This window comes from Peromyscus leucopus, chromosome X (assembly GCF_004664715.2).
Source record: "Peromyscus leucopus breed LL Stock chromosome X, UCI_PerLeu_2.1, whole genome shotgun sequence".
NCBI classification, from domain to species: domain Eukaryota; kingdom Metazoa; phylum Chordata; class Mammalia; order Rodentia; family Cricetidae; genus Peromyscus; species Peromyscus leucopus.
In genome coordinates this window covers 25,350,862-25,367,210 of record NC_051083.1, presented here as the reverse complement: position 1 = coordinate 25,367,210, position 16,349 = coordinate 25,350,862, and the positions used below count along the sequence as shown (strand labels likewise).

At 38.8% G+C, this 16,349-nt stretch overlaps 1 protein-coding gene across 4 annotated transcripts in view; it reads left to right on the top strand.

Annotated features, from left to right (window-relative positions):
* Positions 1-16,349, top strand: part of Arhgap6 (Rho GTPase activating protein 6) — a 487,916-nt gene that overhangs the window by 452,117 nt on the left and 19,450 nt on the right. For all 4 annotated transcript variants that reach the window (XM_028885949.2, XM_028885950.2, XM_028885951.2 and 1 more), the window contains exon 9: positions 7,053-7,232. In XM_028885949.2, the coding sequence (XP_028741782.1) occupies positions 7,053-7,232 (180 nt within the window). The remainder of the gene's footprint in view (positions 1-7,052; positions 7,233-16,349) is intronic.

Here is a 16,349-nt window from a genome sequence, read left to right as displayed (position 1 = left end):
CTCCTTGACATTTCAATGATGCCTCAAAATGAGGCTCCTATTTTCCACAAAGATGTTTACTCAAGCCTAACCTTCCATTTGTGAGAGGAAGATAAATAATTGGCTACAGAAGGGTTTTGAAAATGTGTAAAAATGAAATGTGGGAGTGCAAGAAGGGTACCATTCTTGTAACTGGCTAAATCTGTTTTGCTGGCTTGGAATCAAAATGTGACACACATATACCCTTATCTCATCTGCATTTGTATAGAGAGGTCCTTTCATTCCCTAAATTACTTCTCCAAAACAGGTATTTGCTGAATGAGATGGAGCTATTCTGCTTTTAAGTCAAGTATGGACTGTATTGGAGGTTCTGATTTTTATTATTATATAGCAGTGCCACTTAAGGTCAATTGTTAAAGGCACTTTTGCACAAGTTTCATAGACCATTTAAACATTTTCTAGTTGAAACTGCTCCCAGTTCAGGGCTAGTATGATCCCTCCTCCCATATGAGATTTGAGGCTATGGTTCTCTTTGGTCACACTCATACTTTGAAGCATTTTACAGTTTTGTCATTGGTCAAAAGACACAACCTGCTAGCTGATACCCTATTAAATCTTCACACTCATAGTGGACCCCATTTCCTTCTTTGATTTCACATAGTCATACTTCTCTCTGATGTTAGTTTTCCCAAGAGGCCTCAGAGCCATTAATAGGTTAGCATGTACCATAAATCAACAAAAGGGAGCCTGAGATGTTCCAATCTTACTTAACCACAGTTCCAATCTTACATAACCACAAATGCTGTTATTTAAATTATTAAGCAGAGCTCAGCTGTATGATGGGCTTCTATGCTTGTCAGATTTGGTTCCCACAGGGCATGGACATATGTAATTTTTTTTACCATAGTTGAGAAAAGCAATTCTGCATTTCTCCTCCTCCTTCCCACCAGGAGTGTGAGAACGGAACTTGAACTTTCCCAAGGTAGCCATTTTTCTCTGTAGGAGTTATAATTAGTGAAACCCCCACTGACTTCAGGTTTCATCATATGGTCCTGACACCTTATTTCAACATACACAGCTCTTCCATGGATAGACTATAATTCTCATAATTGTTGCATAGTTCCATTATCCGTCTGGGTGTCAGCCTTTATGGACTACAGAGATAATAGAAGCTGTAGAGTCTAGTGACTGAGTGGAAACATAGCCCTGATTGGAAGGTATGCCAATTGCCTCTCTGGTGTTCCTTAAGTACTATGTGAGAAGGAGAAAGCTGAGTCTTGGGTGATTAAAAAGGCACTGAGGAAAGCAAAAAGTTCAGTCCAACTTGCTACCATATTGTCTTTGGAGAATAATTTTCAGACACTCAGTTTTTAGTTCAAAGCTCAACAAGACTCCATTACTCATGCCCCAAATAAGACACTCTTCCTAGGTAAAAATATAGATTCATCTTAGCCTGCTAGGATCCTAGCTACCATCTATGATTCCTTCTATCATATGTTGACTTTCTGCCATAGTTCCTAATCCTTTGAATAGGCAAGAAAAATATCATTGTGCCCACTTTTCATGGGTAGAAACTGAGGGAGAGTGGTTAGGTAACTTAGCACATGTCAGCCAGGGAGCTTCCACTTATGGCAATATAACTGGCATGTTTATACAGTTTACCACAGTCTCTCCCCCTACCTTCCTGTTCCCTCAATTCTCTTCTCTGTTAGTCCTGCCTATACTTCCTGTCTGGCTACCGGCCAATCAGTGTTTATTTATACAGAGCGATATCCACAGCAGTTTACCACTCTGGAGAAGTACCATATACCCTCTTCACTGTAGATTTGCAACGTCAGTAGGACAGTATCCATGTAAGTAACAGTAAAAAGCTGTTGCAGATGGGTCTCTTTCATCAATCCATACATATCATCATACTGGCTGGTGATCAGATGGATTCTGCAAGTAGTGAATGTCCAGCTGTCCTTCAGACTTCAACCAGTCTAAGTTACTTAGTTAAAACAGCAGGGAAAATGGAAGGACAGCATCACTTCCTTGGACAGGTTAGAAGTGACTATAAGCAAGCAGCATGTTGGATTAAGGCTACAGAGCAGAGTAGTACTGAGGGGATGGCAGGAAACTGGGGCATGTTCATAGGTTACTGAATGCTTCTGCAGGTAGATTCTCCAACCTGCTAAGATATGAACTTTGGGAGCACTGGGAAACAGATAATATAATCTATGCTGTAGATTAATTACACAGAGAGGGAGACAGAGACAGAGAAGGAGAGAGACAGAGAGAATATGTGTTAGGAAGCTTTTGTATCAATAGCAGTAGAGAAAACAGGAGTCTAGAAATGGAGGAGATGAAGACAGAAGGCAAACAGACATTCAGAGAAGGGATAGACATGAGCTAGAAGACCTGCAAATAGCTCCATGGAGAATACTAAATACAAACCTTGTAGGGGGTTGAGTAGATGGACCACATAAGTATAGAATAGGAATAGGAGTTAGCTAAACCCCTCTAATAAAAGCTAAGGGTAGAGGTAGAGAAACAAAGAAGAGGTTCTTTGCTTAGAATTGTTTAGTTGCATGAACAGGTAGGAAACACAGAATGAACAGAAGAATGGAGAAAGGCAAAATACTACATAGTAAATTGCGGACAAATAACAGAGCATTTCTCCAATTCTTCTCCAACCTATTTGTTATTTTGTAAGGCATTTGTTAGGTCATCACTTCTTTATGGATTGCAGCATGGAAGAACACTGACTCAGATTAGTTTTATAAAAAGCCTGGAAGCTCACAAATTCTTGCCAGAGTGTTGTCTCTTTGAAAGAGGAAGAGAAGGGAGAGCAGAGTCAGGGCCAGGAAAGGCCTACACTTCCTCATCTGCAAAATGAAAACTTCATGTCCTTTCTAATATGTGCTTAAAACTCAGTGCACTCTTCATTGGTAAGATCATGAAGATATATCAGAAAAGTATATGTATATGTTGAGGTCAACCCATTGGTGGTGTTTTGGGGGAAATTGTGGTATCTTATTGAATTTTTTGTCTTATGTTAATTTTGTTTTGTTCTATTTTACCTTGCTATTTGCTTTGCTATTTAGAGAAAAAAGAAATTTCCAGGTTTAAGAAACATTCCATTTCCTCTTTTTTAACAACAACAAAAAAGATTATAGTAGGATATAACCCAAACCTCCTGAGGGTGGTTTTCCAGAGTTTAAGACTCTGTTGATGTTGCACAGAAAATATGTTGTGACCAGGCATTTGTTTCATGAGAGAGGCTGTAGCTGCCATCAACTCTTAAAGGAACTATATAAGAAGCACCAAAGACCCAATGTGGAGCCATGCTTTCTGACCTTTGAGGAGGTACTTGCTTCTAAGATATGGTAAGTTAGATGTGGTAAAGATTCTGCCTCCCTTGCCTCAGCCTCCTCAAGCCTTACTTTAAAGCTCATTTCCCCATCTCCCCATGCTCTTATAGGGTCTGCCGACCAAGGGCAAACAGGAGGAGGTATACACATATAATGAAATGTACAAAAAGCTGGCACCAGCACAGCTGTATGGCTTCACTTCCTACTCACTGTACTGCCTCCTCCTGGCTCTGGGCCTTCTTGCCCCACTATCTATAAAATAATGACCATGGGAGCAGCTGCTTTCCACATAAGCTTATCTAGAGAAAAGACTGAAAAAGTCTTTGGAAAGCCCCTAGTTGATGTCTGGAAACTCTGGACTTTTAATACATGCTATTTATACAGTGCTTAGAAATTATCTGGGATGCTTACTTAGTGAAGATAGAAGATTTCCTGGAATTAGCTGGCTAACTAAATCATGCAGTAATGGCCTGGTTTTGAGTGCTCCTGTTACCTAGACAGACCGTATATACTTAACTAACTAACTAACTAATTAACTAACTAATTAATTAAAGTCCATATATGTATGTATTAAAACATGGGGAGCAAAGGTAGGAGATGTCCAGGAATAAAACTTCTTCAAAATTTAATAAACAGCAAAACAAAACATAAAATGGGAACAACGTGCAGCAGCCTGGGCTGCAGCTGGAATCCATGTGCAATCTTACAGACGGATAGTATTGCATTCCCAGAATAGCAACCAGAGAAGGAGAGAGCGGAAACAGAGCTCTGGATTGTCCTTGTACTAAACATTCTTTTAAGTGAAAACAAAATCTTTGGTTTCTTCATGCTTGAAAAAAAAAGGAGAAAACTCCAATTTTACTTTAAAGGGGGCTGAGGAAGCTTTCCAGATGCCTCCAAGTTCTGAAAGGAAGAATGGGAAAATGACACATACTTTATTTTCTTCTTAACCATGAATTTCCAGGAAGAGGATTGAAAAATAGAATGAAAACTTACAGAGCTTCATGTCAACAAAATAAAACAAAGAGCGAGTAGCTAAAGGTCCCAGAGAAAATGCACTGTCTCTTTATATTTGGAAATCTTACTATACAAAATAATACTTTGCTTTAGTGGTGACTTGTTTATCTGAAAATAGTCTCATCCTTTAACAACAACAACAAAACGCAACCTGGGTTTCCATAGCAAGCTTACAGAACAAAACACCCACCAGTTCTGAACTTCACATGGTAAAGGCCTTCAACTTGACTGTTCTGTGAAGATTCCTGAGTCCATTGTGAGACCACTACATACTGTCTCAACTATAGTGTGGATCTTCCTTGGGTTGGGGGTATATCTTTACCCTGACAGTCCTCAGCATTCTTGGCTAATGTTAACAAGAGAAATCAAAGTTCACACAGACCAATAGCTCTCGCTGAGGAAAATTTTGCCCTACAAGGTACACAGAGCCTCATGTGGAAACACCTGTAGTTGGCACAAATGGATGTGAAAGGGTGCTACTAGACTTTAATGATCTAAGGCCACTTAATATCCTACCCTGCATGGGACAGTCCCTGCAGCAAAGAATAGTCTGCTACAAATCTCACTACTACCATGATAGACACTGGATTAGAATTATTTAGCCAGACTTTCCTTCCCGTGTGAAAAAGGCAAGTAAGTAAAACGATTACTGAGCTTTTAAAAATGCTCATAGTCCTTATTATAACAATTTAACTTGGAGAAATGACTCCCAAGACAGTGCTCAGCCAAGCACATAAAATGCCTTTGTGTAGATATTTCTGTACATTATTTATAGCAACAGTAGACTGAAAATGGCACAAATGCATATCACTTGGCTGTGCTTAAAGCAAATCATGATCATCAGTTTATGCCATTGGCTTCTAACGGCCAAGAAAAAGTAAAGAAATGTTTGAAATTGGGAGATGAATGCAACATGTTGGTAAGAGACAACAAGCAAATTACAAAGTAAGATATGGAGTGAGACTCTAGCTTTCAGGAGGAAAAAAAACTGTACCACGGTTTTCTGTGCAAATTGGCACTTAAGAAAGAATTTGAGCTAGGCGGTGATGGAACACTCCTTTAATCTCTGCTCTCAGGAGGCAGAGGCAGGCAGATCTCTGTAAGTTCAAGACCAGCCTGGTCTACAGAGTGAGTTCCAGGACAGCCTGGGCTGTCACACAGAGAAACCCTGCCTCAAAAACAACAACAAAAAAGATAGAAGATAGAAACCATTTGGACAAATGGATCTGGGGAGTGGTAGATAAAAGCTATTTTGTTTCTACATGTGTGCCCATGCTTCTATTTATTAACATATTGAATGTGTGTGTGTTTTTAATATTTTCACCTAAAGAGTACTTTGCTGCCTTCATTCTGTGCTTCCTGATAGTGCCACGCCCTGCCTACCCAACTGTCTTTCTTTTTTGTCCCTGCTTGTGACAGTGTTCGAAGAAGCATCTGCACTCACTGTTCTCACTGCCTGCTGCAACCCTACAAAGGCTCTGTTCCAGACCATCAGAACCACCCTCCAATCCAATCCAGAGGGGAATGAATAGAATGTCGTGGTGAACATCTGTCACGGGATATCACACACTTGAGACTCCCCTAGCATTCCTTCCCAGCACATGTTTCTTCTATTCTCTAAATGTCCTTCTTGGTCTGTTTTATCAGCTACTCCTTCAGGGTGTTTAAGTCTGAAGGACCCCACCTAAACCCTCTATACTCCTCACCAGTTCACAATCGGTTTCTGTTACTTTCATTTAAACAAAAAATCCTCACCCCCAGTATGGCATCCTTATTCTGTACATTGGCAATCTACATGACAATTGCAAACTATACTTTACCCTTATTTCTTCTGTTGTAGTTCAGGAGCCGGCTCCTGAAACCTAGACTGTGGTGCCATGCCCCATGTGTTGTCACACCACTGCTGTTTCTGGGGCCATAGATTGCTCTTTAAAACAGGCAAATCCTCCCTTCTCCATACAAAATCCTCTTGCTCTGATGTCCCACATATGTTTCTCGTGCTTTTTTGTGCTCCAATGTGAAAATGTTCCTTACCCAGAGACTCTGCTTTTCATCAGAAGTAATGATTTCCTTCTTTCTTGATTTTTTTTTGTCAATATTACTATCTCCAAATTCTGGAGTCTTTGGAGTTGATAAGGTCTTATTATTTTTTTTTTTTTTTGTACTCACTACCTGGGAATGAGAAGTGTATTTCCTTCCTAGAATGGGAGCCTTTTAAAATAATGACTGTGCTGTGATGATTGTTGTTGGAAATGTTAAAAATAATTTTGACCCATGAAAAATGTCAAGCTTAGGGTAGTAATATGCTGAGTGGATGGATCAGTGGAGATGTTATGGATTAATGGGAGATGTTACGGATTAATGGGACAGATGAAGAGACACATTGATAGATGGATTACTGAGCATCAATATTTTTTAAGTACAAATGGTTTGGGAGATGTTGAATAGTAAGAGTTTGACAATAAACACTTCAGAATTGCAACATTTTATTCCATGTACTATTGAGATGATCACTGAATTTTGATCTTCAATCCAAAATATGAAGCAAAGGCATATTACCATGTCCTCTTAGATTCTGACAAAGGTGATGTTTTCCATGCAATGAAAAATTACTAATGAAAATATTTCATGGCTTATTGAAGATCCAGCAATTAAAAAAGCAACATAAGAATATTCGTTGTGTTTTTTTTTTTTCTCCCATAGGTCACCGGGAACAAAATGACATCTCTGAACTTGGCCACTATATTTGGACCCAACTTGCTCCACAAACAGAAGTCATCAGACAAAGAATATTCTGTCCAGAGCTCAGCCAGAGCTGAAGAGAGCACAGCCATCATAGCTGTGGTCCAGAAGATGATTGAAAACTATGAAGCCCTGTTCATGGTAAGTGGCCCTTCAGTGGTGACACATCTCAGTGATTTTCTTGTTGGTTGCCTCTGGCGGTATAATGAAACTCAAATTTGTCACTTTCTGGTTTGCTGTTCTAGTCATGAGTGAACCCATTGGCAGTCAGGCAGTTTTGCTCAAATAGAAATTTCCATTACTCTGGTGTCACTACAAAAGTTTGTTTCCATGTTTTAACCATCATATCAGAAATATAAACTTCATTTTGTTGTCCCTTAAATAATAATCACATGTGAGGATTCAGTTACCCATGGAGCAGTAGTTCTTGCTCAAAATATTAATAAAACACCTCTTTTTGGAGTTCTATTATCTTTGTGAATTCACATGTTCATTAACCAACAATGGTGACATGGTTTCTCCAAGGTCAATCTTGACATTACACCTCCTGTATAAAATTTCACCTTTTTGTCCCTTGCCCTTCCCTTGTCATTTCCCATGCCACTTATCTATCTCCTGAAGCCCATTACCATTCTTATTTATGTTTATCTTGCTCAGCATTGTGCTGTAGTCATGCATGGCCATTTCCTCTAGTAGATTATAAATGCATTTAAAGCAAGGACTGTGTCCTTGTTATCGCTTCTCTGTATCCTTCGTGCACTTTTGGAAGGTCCTTCATCTGGTAGGCCCTCAGTAAATATTTTTTTGATTTGTATTGAATTACCAGTTCCTGTTTTTCTTCATAAAACTGCATTGCTTGCTCAAACTTCCCTTGAAACATTAGAACAAATGCCAATTTTCTTTTCTTCTATTAGTGGTCTCTTCTCAGATTGCATGTCAATTTTTACAGGAATGTTCCCCATGTTTTGCTGTTCTCTTATCATTTTTAAATGCAATAAATTTCCTTTTCCACTGGGGTATTCTGTGGCTCCTTCAACCTAGAATGCTACCTCTTCTGAATATCCTTCATAGTTTTCTACACTTATCAAATACTTTATAGTGTATTTATTGCCGTACTTGTCCTACATGCATTTATTTTGGATATTCAAATGTCAATGATTTGGAATAGCTTCTCCATGCATCTTACCTATATTATTGTGATTAAGTAATTCAATACCCCATAAGCATGAATTTGACTTATGTAAAATGAAAAAAATTACCTAGTTCTTAAAGTTACAACCAGAATCATTTGCTATGAGAAAGAGTATTTATACAGACTGTAAATATCTGACCAAGTGTTAATTAATAATTATATTAGTTTGACAACATGGGCTGCCTTGAATTTCTATATTTTAATACTAGAAACACAAGAATCATGGTGTTTTATCCAATATTTGGTAGACTACCTCATAGGTGGTGACTTCAGAACCTCAGATCCACATACTGTAAGATTCTGTTATCCCTGGGCTTTTACTGTATACCTAAAAAGAATGTCCATCATATGCACTAAATTCTATTGGCCAGAACTTACCCACAGATCATATTTAACTGCAAGAGAGGCTGGGAGTTGTAACTGGCTAGATGCCCAAATGGAAGAGGAAATGCATTTACCACAGTGAATAACAGTGGCATCTTGCTCCCTATTGTGTCTCGAAAGCATTGTCCCTGTGCTGCACATGGAAAACTTTCAAAAATGTTGAATTAGTCATCAACTATATAAATTTCACACTTCAGTCCAAATCCTCATAATTAATTACATATTTGGATGAATCAAATGTCTGAACTTTTCAATATTTTCACCAAGTTTTAAGTCACATATCATCTTGCCAAGTTGTCTTGGCATTACTTCATGTTCTCTGGACTTTTTAACAAAATATCTCTCATCAATCTTAATTCTATTCTCTAGATTCTGTATTCTAAGCAAAGTTTTCCTTTATATGAAACCACAAACCATCAGGAATTTCTTTTCACTTCAGATACTAACAAAATGCTTCCTGATCTCCTTGAAAGGCGGAGGTCATTGTAATTATGTCATCCCTCTTCTCTCTACTTCCTGCCACCTGGAATAGTTAGGACAGCAGCAAAACATCAGTATTCCATCTCTTGTGATGGTTTCCAAACGTGACTTTATTTTTATCATTCTCTGCAGGGACTGATGTTGAGATTTTCTTGGGCATTAACAAATATTTATGTGCACAAGTTATGGTTTGTGTTTCTTAAAGAAGTCCATCTTGATGACTTTGTCTAAAATCTAATGCCTCCACCCTCACTCTACTATTCCTTCTATGACTTCTACTACCAGCAAAACACACACACACACACACACACACACACACACACACACACACACCACCACCACCACCACACCACACCACACCACACCACACCACACACTGACTTCATATTCACACTCTGTTCTTTTTCTCCTTAGAAGTAACCACTAATAATAGAAAATTTTGCTAATTTTTCTTTTCAGTTGTGTTTCTCCTCACCAAAATGTAATATTTTCTGGTTGATGCATTTATTACTGCTGTGCCAATGGTATGGTAGAAACAAGATAAACATTGGTTAGATTGATGAGTGACTTGATAGTAGCTGTGTAATGTATGATTTCTGTCTCTCAAGTCCTGACTCTTACATGTGGGGAAAGTTCAGGCATGCAAGAATTAAATATACTTTTCTTAGCAATCAAGTTAACTATTGGTGTATTCATGTCTGATCTCCTTTGATGGAGTGTGGGAACTATACTGAAAAAGAAAGGAACAGTGGAAGAAATTGAAGGAAAGAAAGACAGAAATCCTAAACCAGGGTCTGTAAAAATAAAGTAGAACCAGAAAACTTGACTGCAGTCTGTCTCTGCTATGTTAGTTACATGACCTCATCTTTGATGTTTATTTCTTTAGTTATCATAGAATAGTCTTAAATGAATGCTATCCAAGATCCTTTTTAGGTCTGACATCTGTGTGGCTGAGTGCTCCAGAACTGACTTCTTCTTTTATGTTTCTTAAAAGCATATAAAAACTTAATTTCATCACAATTTTTTATTCTCTTGGCATGCTTGGCCTTTCCGAATCTTTTCTGTTATACCAAGTATCATGGGAGAGCATGCCTATGGGTGGATAAGAATTCAGCTGTGTGTGTAAAAGTTTGTTTAGTATTTTCATTTTTCAGATGCTTCAAATGACAGAACCTGCCAGCTGACTAAAAGTAGTTAGCCACTGTGTCTCTTCATAGTCCCTAGGAAGGTTTATGAGCTGGAAAAGGGATAAACTGCTACCATTGAAAGACACTACAAATGAAGACTTATTAGCAGCAATGGCTGTGAGCTTTTCCTTAAAAGCATAAGGCACCCTGGAAGCAGTCATTCCACAAAAGAACTGGTGGAAAGGATCTAGAAATACCAAGAAGCCTGGCAATGATCTAAACATTGTTCTTAATGTACTTCATTTTCTAATGTTGAGAATGACTCCTCTGTGACCATAATCTGAGTTAATGAAAAATAGGAAAAGGCAAGAAATAACCTGGCTTTGGCCCAGTATTCAAGAAGCACCTAAACTCAGAGGATAACATGATTCAAGAATAGGACTAGCATCTGGGGATATATCTAAGTGATACAGTTCTTACCCTGTTTGTATGAGGTCTTGGATTCTATCCCCTCAACTATGAGAACTGGTTGTTGTTATTTTTAAGGAGTCAGATTAGGCATTTGTTTGGAAGTCCTTGAACTGGAAATAGATCCTGATGACAACCTTCATGGTCATAGGCAAAGGTAATTGTGATGTAGTAGCTTATGTTTATAATCCAACTACTTAGGAGACTGAGGTAAGACAATCTCAAGAACTAGAGGCCAGCTTGAGTTACAGAGTGAATTCAGGTAGGCCTGGGCTACAGTTTAAGACTCTATCTCAACCTCCTCAAAAAGACCAAGGCAAAAGATGATAATCGTAGTTCTCAAGCTTCATTGTGCAGCAGAGTTTGCAAGGAAACTTGTTAGACATTCAGATTCCTATGTTACTCTCCAGAGATTGAACTGAATAGCACAGGGCCCAGGAATCAGCACTTTCTATTGAATCCCTTTAGGAGCTTTAACTAGATTCCTGTCATGCCTAGGGAAACCACATATTAGGAAATACAGATTGGGTGGAAAGACCATGAGCTTTGGAATTAGTTATCAAAATCCTGATCCCCTCTAAGGTATTTATTTGTAATATGACCTATGACCCTATGTTTATCTTCTCTAAGCCCTAGTTTTCTTCTGTAAAAAAATGAGATTAAAGGACCTACTTTATATGACTGTTTTGAAACTTAGAAATACCATGTCATTTAGAAAAGGTATATAGCATAAGACTGACATATACTGTGCACAAAAATCAAACTGCTGCTGTCATGAAGCTCAAGTAATATGGTACCTGTTTTATCAAACACATTCAGGTGCTGCCTTGGAACAAAAGCCCACTCTGGCCATTGTGAATGATACTGTCATCAGCTAGCATGTGCACATATTCCTAGTCCCCTCCCCACTCTTCTTTTTTTTCCCTTTCCATAGTACTGATAACCTTTAACTCATTCCATGATTAACTAAGTAGAATACAAATCTTATAATGTCAGTGGGTTTTGTTTGCTTGTTGAGACATGGTATCCCTATATACTCTGGGCTAGCCTGAAGCTCACATTCCTTCTGTGCCATCCTTTCCAGTGCTAAGAATGAAGGCATGCACTATTGCACCCGATGAAAAGAGAGATTTTTGGTTGTTTTACACACTGACACCCACAGCATCTAGAAAGTACTTGGCAGAAGATAACGTTCAGTAATTATGTCTTGAATACTGTGGCTCTATACTGCCAGAAAAAAAAAAAATGTATTTTTGTTGCTGTTTTGGTTGGTTCAGCACCTATACCTCTACAATTCCTATACTTCTAAATTATGACCCTCCATTTCTGTCAACAACTATTTTAAAACTGGTTGACATAAACTGGCACTTTCTGAAAACACCAGAAATAGAAGGTAAGAATCATTTGTTTGTAGATTGGTCTCCCAAGTACAAAGCATTCACTGTGGAAATCACTGAGGTGCTAATTGGTCTGCAAGCTGTCTCTTCTGTGAGTGATGGAGGGAAAATAACCCCTTACCCTTGGAATTAATGAGAGTTTCAGAGTGGAGTGGAGAAAGCTGTCAGCTTATGCTAAGGGCTGATATAGCATGTTCCATAGCATGGCTTTTTCGGAAAGAGCAAGGAAGAGAAGACACCATTTGAAAGTAGTGGAGAAGTCCTGAGTGTGGTGGAGATGTGGGAAGGAAGCACATTCTCATTGCATTTATTGTCAGCCTGAGCTGGAGATCCACTAAGGGCACTTGAGAAATGTCAAATGAACACTACTGGCAGCAAAGGTCAGAAGACATGGAAATTTGTGAAGTGATCCATATTTTTTGAAATATATTGTATGAAAATAATTTACTTTTAAGAAAAAGTTCAGCTTTCTGAATGGAGATGGAGGAAGGATGGATGTGGGGCTAGAAAAAAGGTGAAGGGATGGAAGGGAAGGAGATGAGGGAGAGGAAACTGGTCAATATGCAAAATAAATTTTAAAAATTAATAAAAAAAAAAAAAAAGATCAGAAGCTATGGTGAGATTTCCACAAACTCAGCTGGGAGGCAAATTTTGCTTTGTGTTCTCTTCATTCCCCAGTGTGGATTGCATTTCTTTAGAATCTCTTTTGTATGCCATTCAAAGAGGGTCAAGCAGTCATTCAAGTCATCAAACAAGAAACCACCCTGAGGAATGCATCCCTCTAATTGGATATGCTTTTCATTTTCATGTCAATAGAGTAAAAAACAACCACTGTTTATGTGCCACAGGTTAAGTTTGGCACTATGCACAACATCAGCTTCTCTAGATATGGCCACCTGTGAGGAGTAAGACAAGTTTGTGTGCCCAAGCAAGGCCATGCCTAAGTAGCTTATTTCTAAAGCATAATGCATCCCCATAGGGAAAAAGTCACAGAAGTACTTGGATGCAGTATCTCCTACAGGGAGGCCAACTGTGGACAAAGAAAGAGACAGTGGGGAGTCAGGAGACCTTTAACAATTTCCATACCTCTAAACTAGTTAAAGCATCTTCCCAACTTATTGTTGAAGCCAACAGCTAGTCTAAGTTCCTGCTGGTGTTTTGCTCGCTTGTCCTTGTCTGCAAAGACACAACACCTTTCCATTGGGATCACATACAGGTGGGAAAGAGCAAAAGGACATTGCTCCTGAGCTGTTTGTTTCACCTATTGCCATGGAGCACTGCTCATTTTTCTTTCTTTCTTTTTTTTCTTTTTTTTTCTTTTTTTGCTTAAGTCATTCTCAAAGAAACCCTTTGGATCTTCCACTGTATTTGTTCACTAAAGTTCTTCAATTACCACCCCCCAAACTTAAAGAAATACTCACTGACATCAAGGCATTGTGGATCATACTTTTAATACCAGCATTCAGGAGACTGCATCAGGATGATTCCTGTGAGTTTGAGGCCACCTTGGGCTACATGGTGAGTTCTAGGCCAGTCTAAGTTACATAGAGCCTGAGAACCTGTCTTAAAAAATAAAAATCAAAGAAATATTTACCAAATTGAATTTCTCTTGAACCTCCACATACACCCAGATCCTCCCAAAATAATGAACCTCCTGTCACGACAGAGCCACAAAAAGGTTTCAGGTTGATTTTGACCTTGTTTGAGCTTTTGCAACCCTTAGCAGCCGAAGTGATTCCTTTCAGCGTGTTAATGAAATGTAGCATCATGATTTCCAGTGGCATTTACTTTTGCTGGGGAGTGTTGCGAATTTGAAATGCCAAAGCATTCTTTTTGGTCAAGTGCAAAGTGGTGGATTGCTGTGGAACGCCCACTGACATATATGGAAGGGCTGGGTCCTGGGAACTGCTGTTCAGGGAGCACCTAATGGTTTGTTATGGAGAAAACTTGTACCATTTTTTCCCTTTTGGCGGTTTATGGAATAAACTACCTCATAGCAGTTACACTCTAGGCAATCATTCAAAGTTTCATTTTTAATTTGATAGGGTAGATTTTAATTGTGACAGTTTTATTCCTTCATATGTGTGGTGTTTACATTTCTTTCTCTGAAGCAAGGGAGTACAAAGTTCTTTTGATTTTTGGAATAACATTATGCTTTGAGAGAACACATTAAAATCTAAGGAGTTGAGTAGCCAGATAAACACAACCATAAATGGTACCCCTAGAAAATGTCTAAAATTACCAAATCCTTGACTAAAATCCAATTGAGATTTTGATGGCAAACAATGAATTAAGTAAACCAATTTTAGACTGGTTGGTTTTTTGTTTGTTTATTTGTTTGGTTTTTGTTTTTTGTTGTTGTTGTTTTTCATTTCAACATATAGAATTGTTTGATGAAGACAAACTTTTTTTTCTCGTGTATCACTTTTCAATATAAAGGAAAACCTTTCCCAGAGCTGGTGGTTTGGGGAGCTTAGTCAGGATTGTACACCTGATCTTTCCCTAATGCTAAGCAAGAGTAACCAACAGAGCCTGCCTCAGTACAAGTCTATATCTGAGACAATCCCTGCCATCAGGAGACCCACCTTCTCAGGATGTCCCAGCAGAAAGTTTTGAGGTCTGTTCTGGCTAGTTTTGGTTCACTTGAAACATGTTAGAGTCACTTGCAAAAAAGAAACCTCATTGAGTAAATGTCCCCCACAAAATTGGCCTGTGGGATGGCCTGTGGGTCATTTTCTTGATTAACAATTGATCTGAGAGGCCTCAGTCCACTGGGAATAGTACCATTCATGGGCAGGTAGGCCTGAGTTATGCAAGAAAGCTGACTGAAGAAGTCAGTAAGCAGCACTCCTCCATGGCTTCTGCTTCAGTTCCTGCCTCTAGGTTCCTACCATGAATCCCTGCCCTAACTTCCCTCAGTGATGACTGTGACCTGAGAGTTGTATTCCTCCCCATATTGGATTTGGTTATGTTGTTTATGTGGTTTTACTACAGTAGTAGACATTGTCTGCTAACTAAGACATTGTCTGATGGAAGAGGAGCAACATATTGGGGAGAATACAAGTACGTGCTTCAAGATCACTGCCATTGTGGGGTTGTGGGTCACAGACTGGAATCGTAAAAGTTCCACGAAAGTCTCCTAACTTAGTTAAGCAGATAAGAGAGGGATTCTTCTATGTGGACCAGTGGAGAAACACAGACAAATTCATAGTTGTTAGTCAAAACTAAAGAGGTAGGAGCTGATGAGATTGCTCAATCGATAAAGTATTTATAGTGGGAGCATGAGGTACATGAGATCAATCCTTAGAAACCATGTTAAATAAGAAAAAGGTCAAGTGCAAACACACATTTGTAATTAGAGAGCTAGGGAGGCAGAGACAGGAAAACCCTTAGGGTTTTCTGACCAGCCAGCTTAGCCTGCTTAATGAACTCCAGGACAATTAGAAATCCTGTCTCACAAAACAAAGTAGACAGCTCCTAAGGAATTACTCCTGAGATGGTCCTCTGGCATACACGCACACGCACACGTGACAGTGAAAGACAATGTCAGAACAAATGTTACTCTTTTTCATGATACCAGCATGTACCTTTTCATATACTGCTTAGCTTATTTCATGTATTTCTACCAAAACCTTTTCACTACTAGCCTTCCTTTCAATGAATATGGTGTTTTCAGATGCGTTAGCCTTTGTGATAACTTGTTCCTAAAGGAAAACAGGATAAGTATGGTGAGCATGCATAGCTCATTTGCAGATGCAAGCACAGGATCCTAAAGAAGGCGGTTGACACGTCCCAGTTTGCCTTAATTATAAGCAGCTCAGAAAGAGCTAGACCTCAAGTGCTGTGGAGTTAGATACTTCTTAGACAGCAACTCCACCCCCGTGCAAATGGGCAGACGTGACTAGCTTGAATGAATGTTAGTTTGCTATTAATTTAGGGACATAATAGATAAACTAAAGCCCAGCAAATAAATTGGTAGAAAATGGCACTGACTTGTGTGTACCTTTCCAAGAGTAAGGAGGCTGGGTATCACACTGTTCTTTTAGGCTGCTGCTGGCTGTTAGTTTATTTACTGGGCTTTTGATTTCTTATTGAGTCCCTAAATTAATAGCAAATTAATGTTTATCCGATTGAATTGAGCCTGTAGTTTAAATATTTTTATTAAATAATAGCTAATGAAAGGTAATATAGAAAATGAGGATTCTCTGGA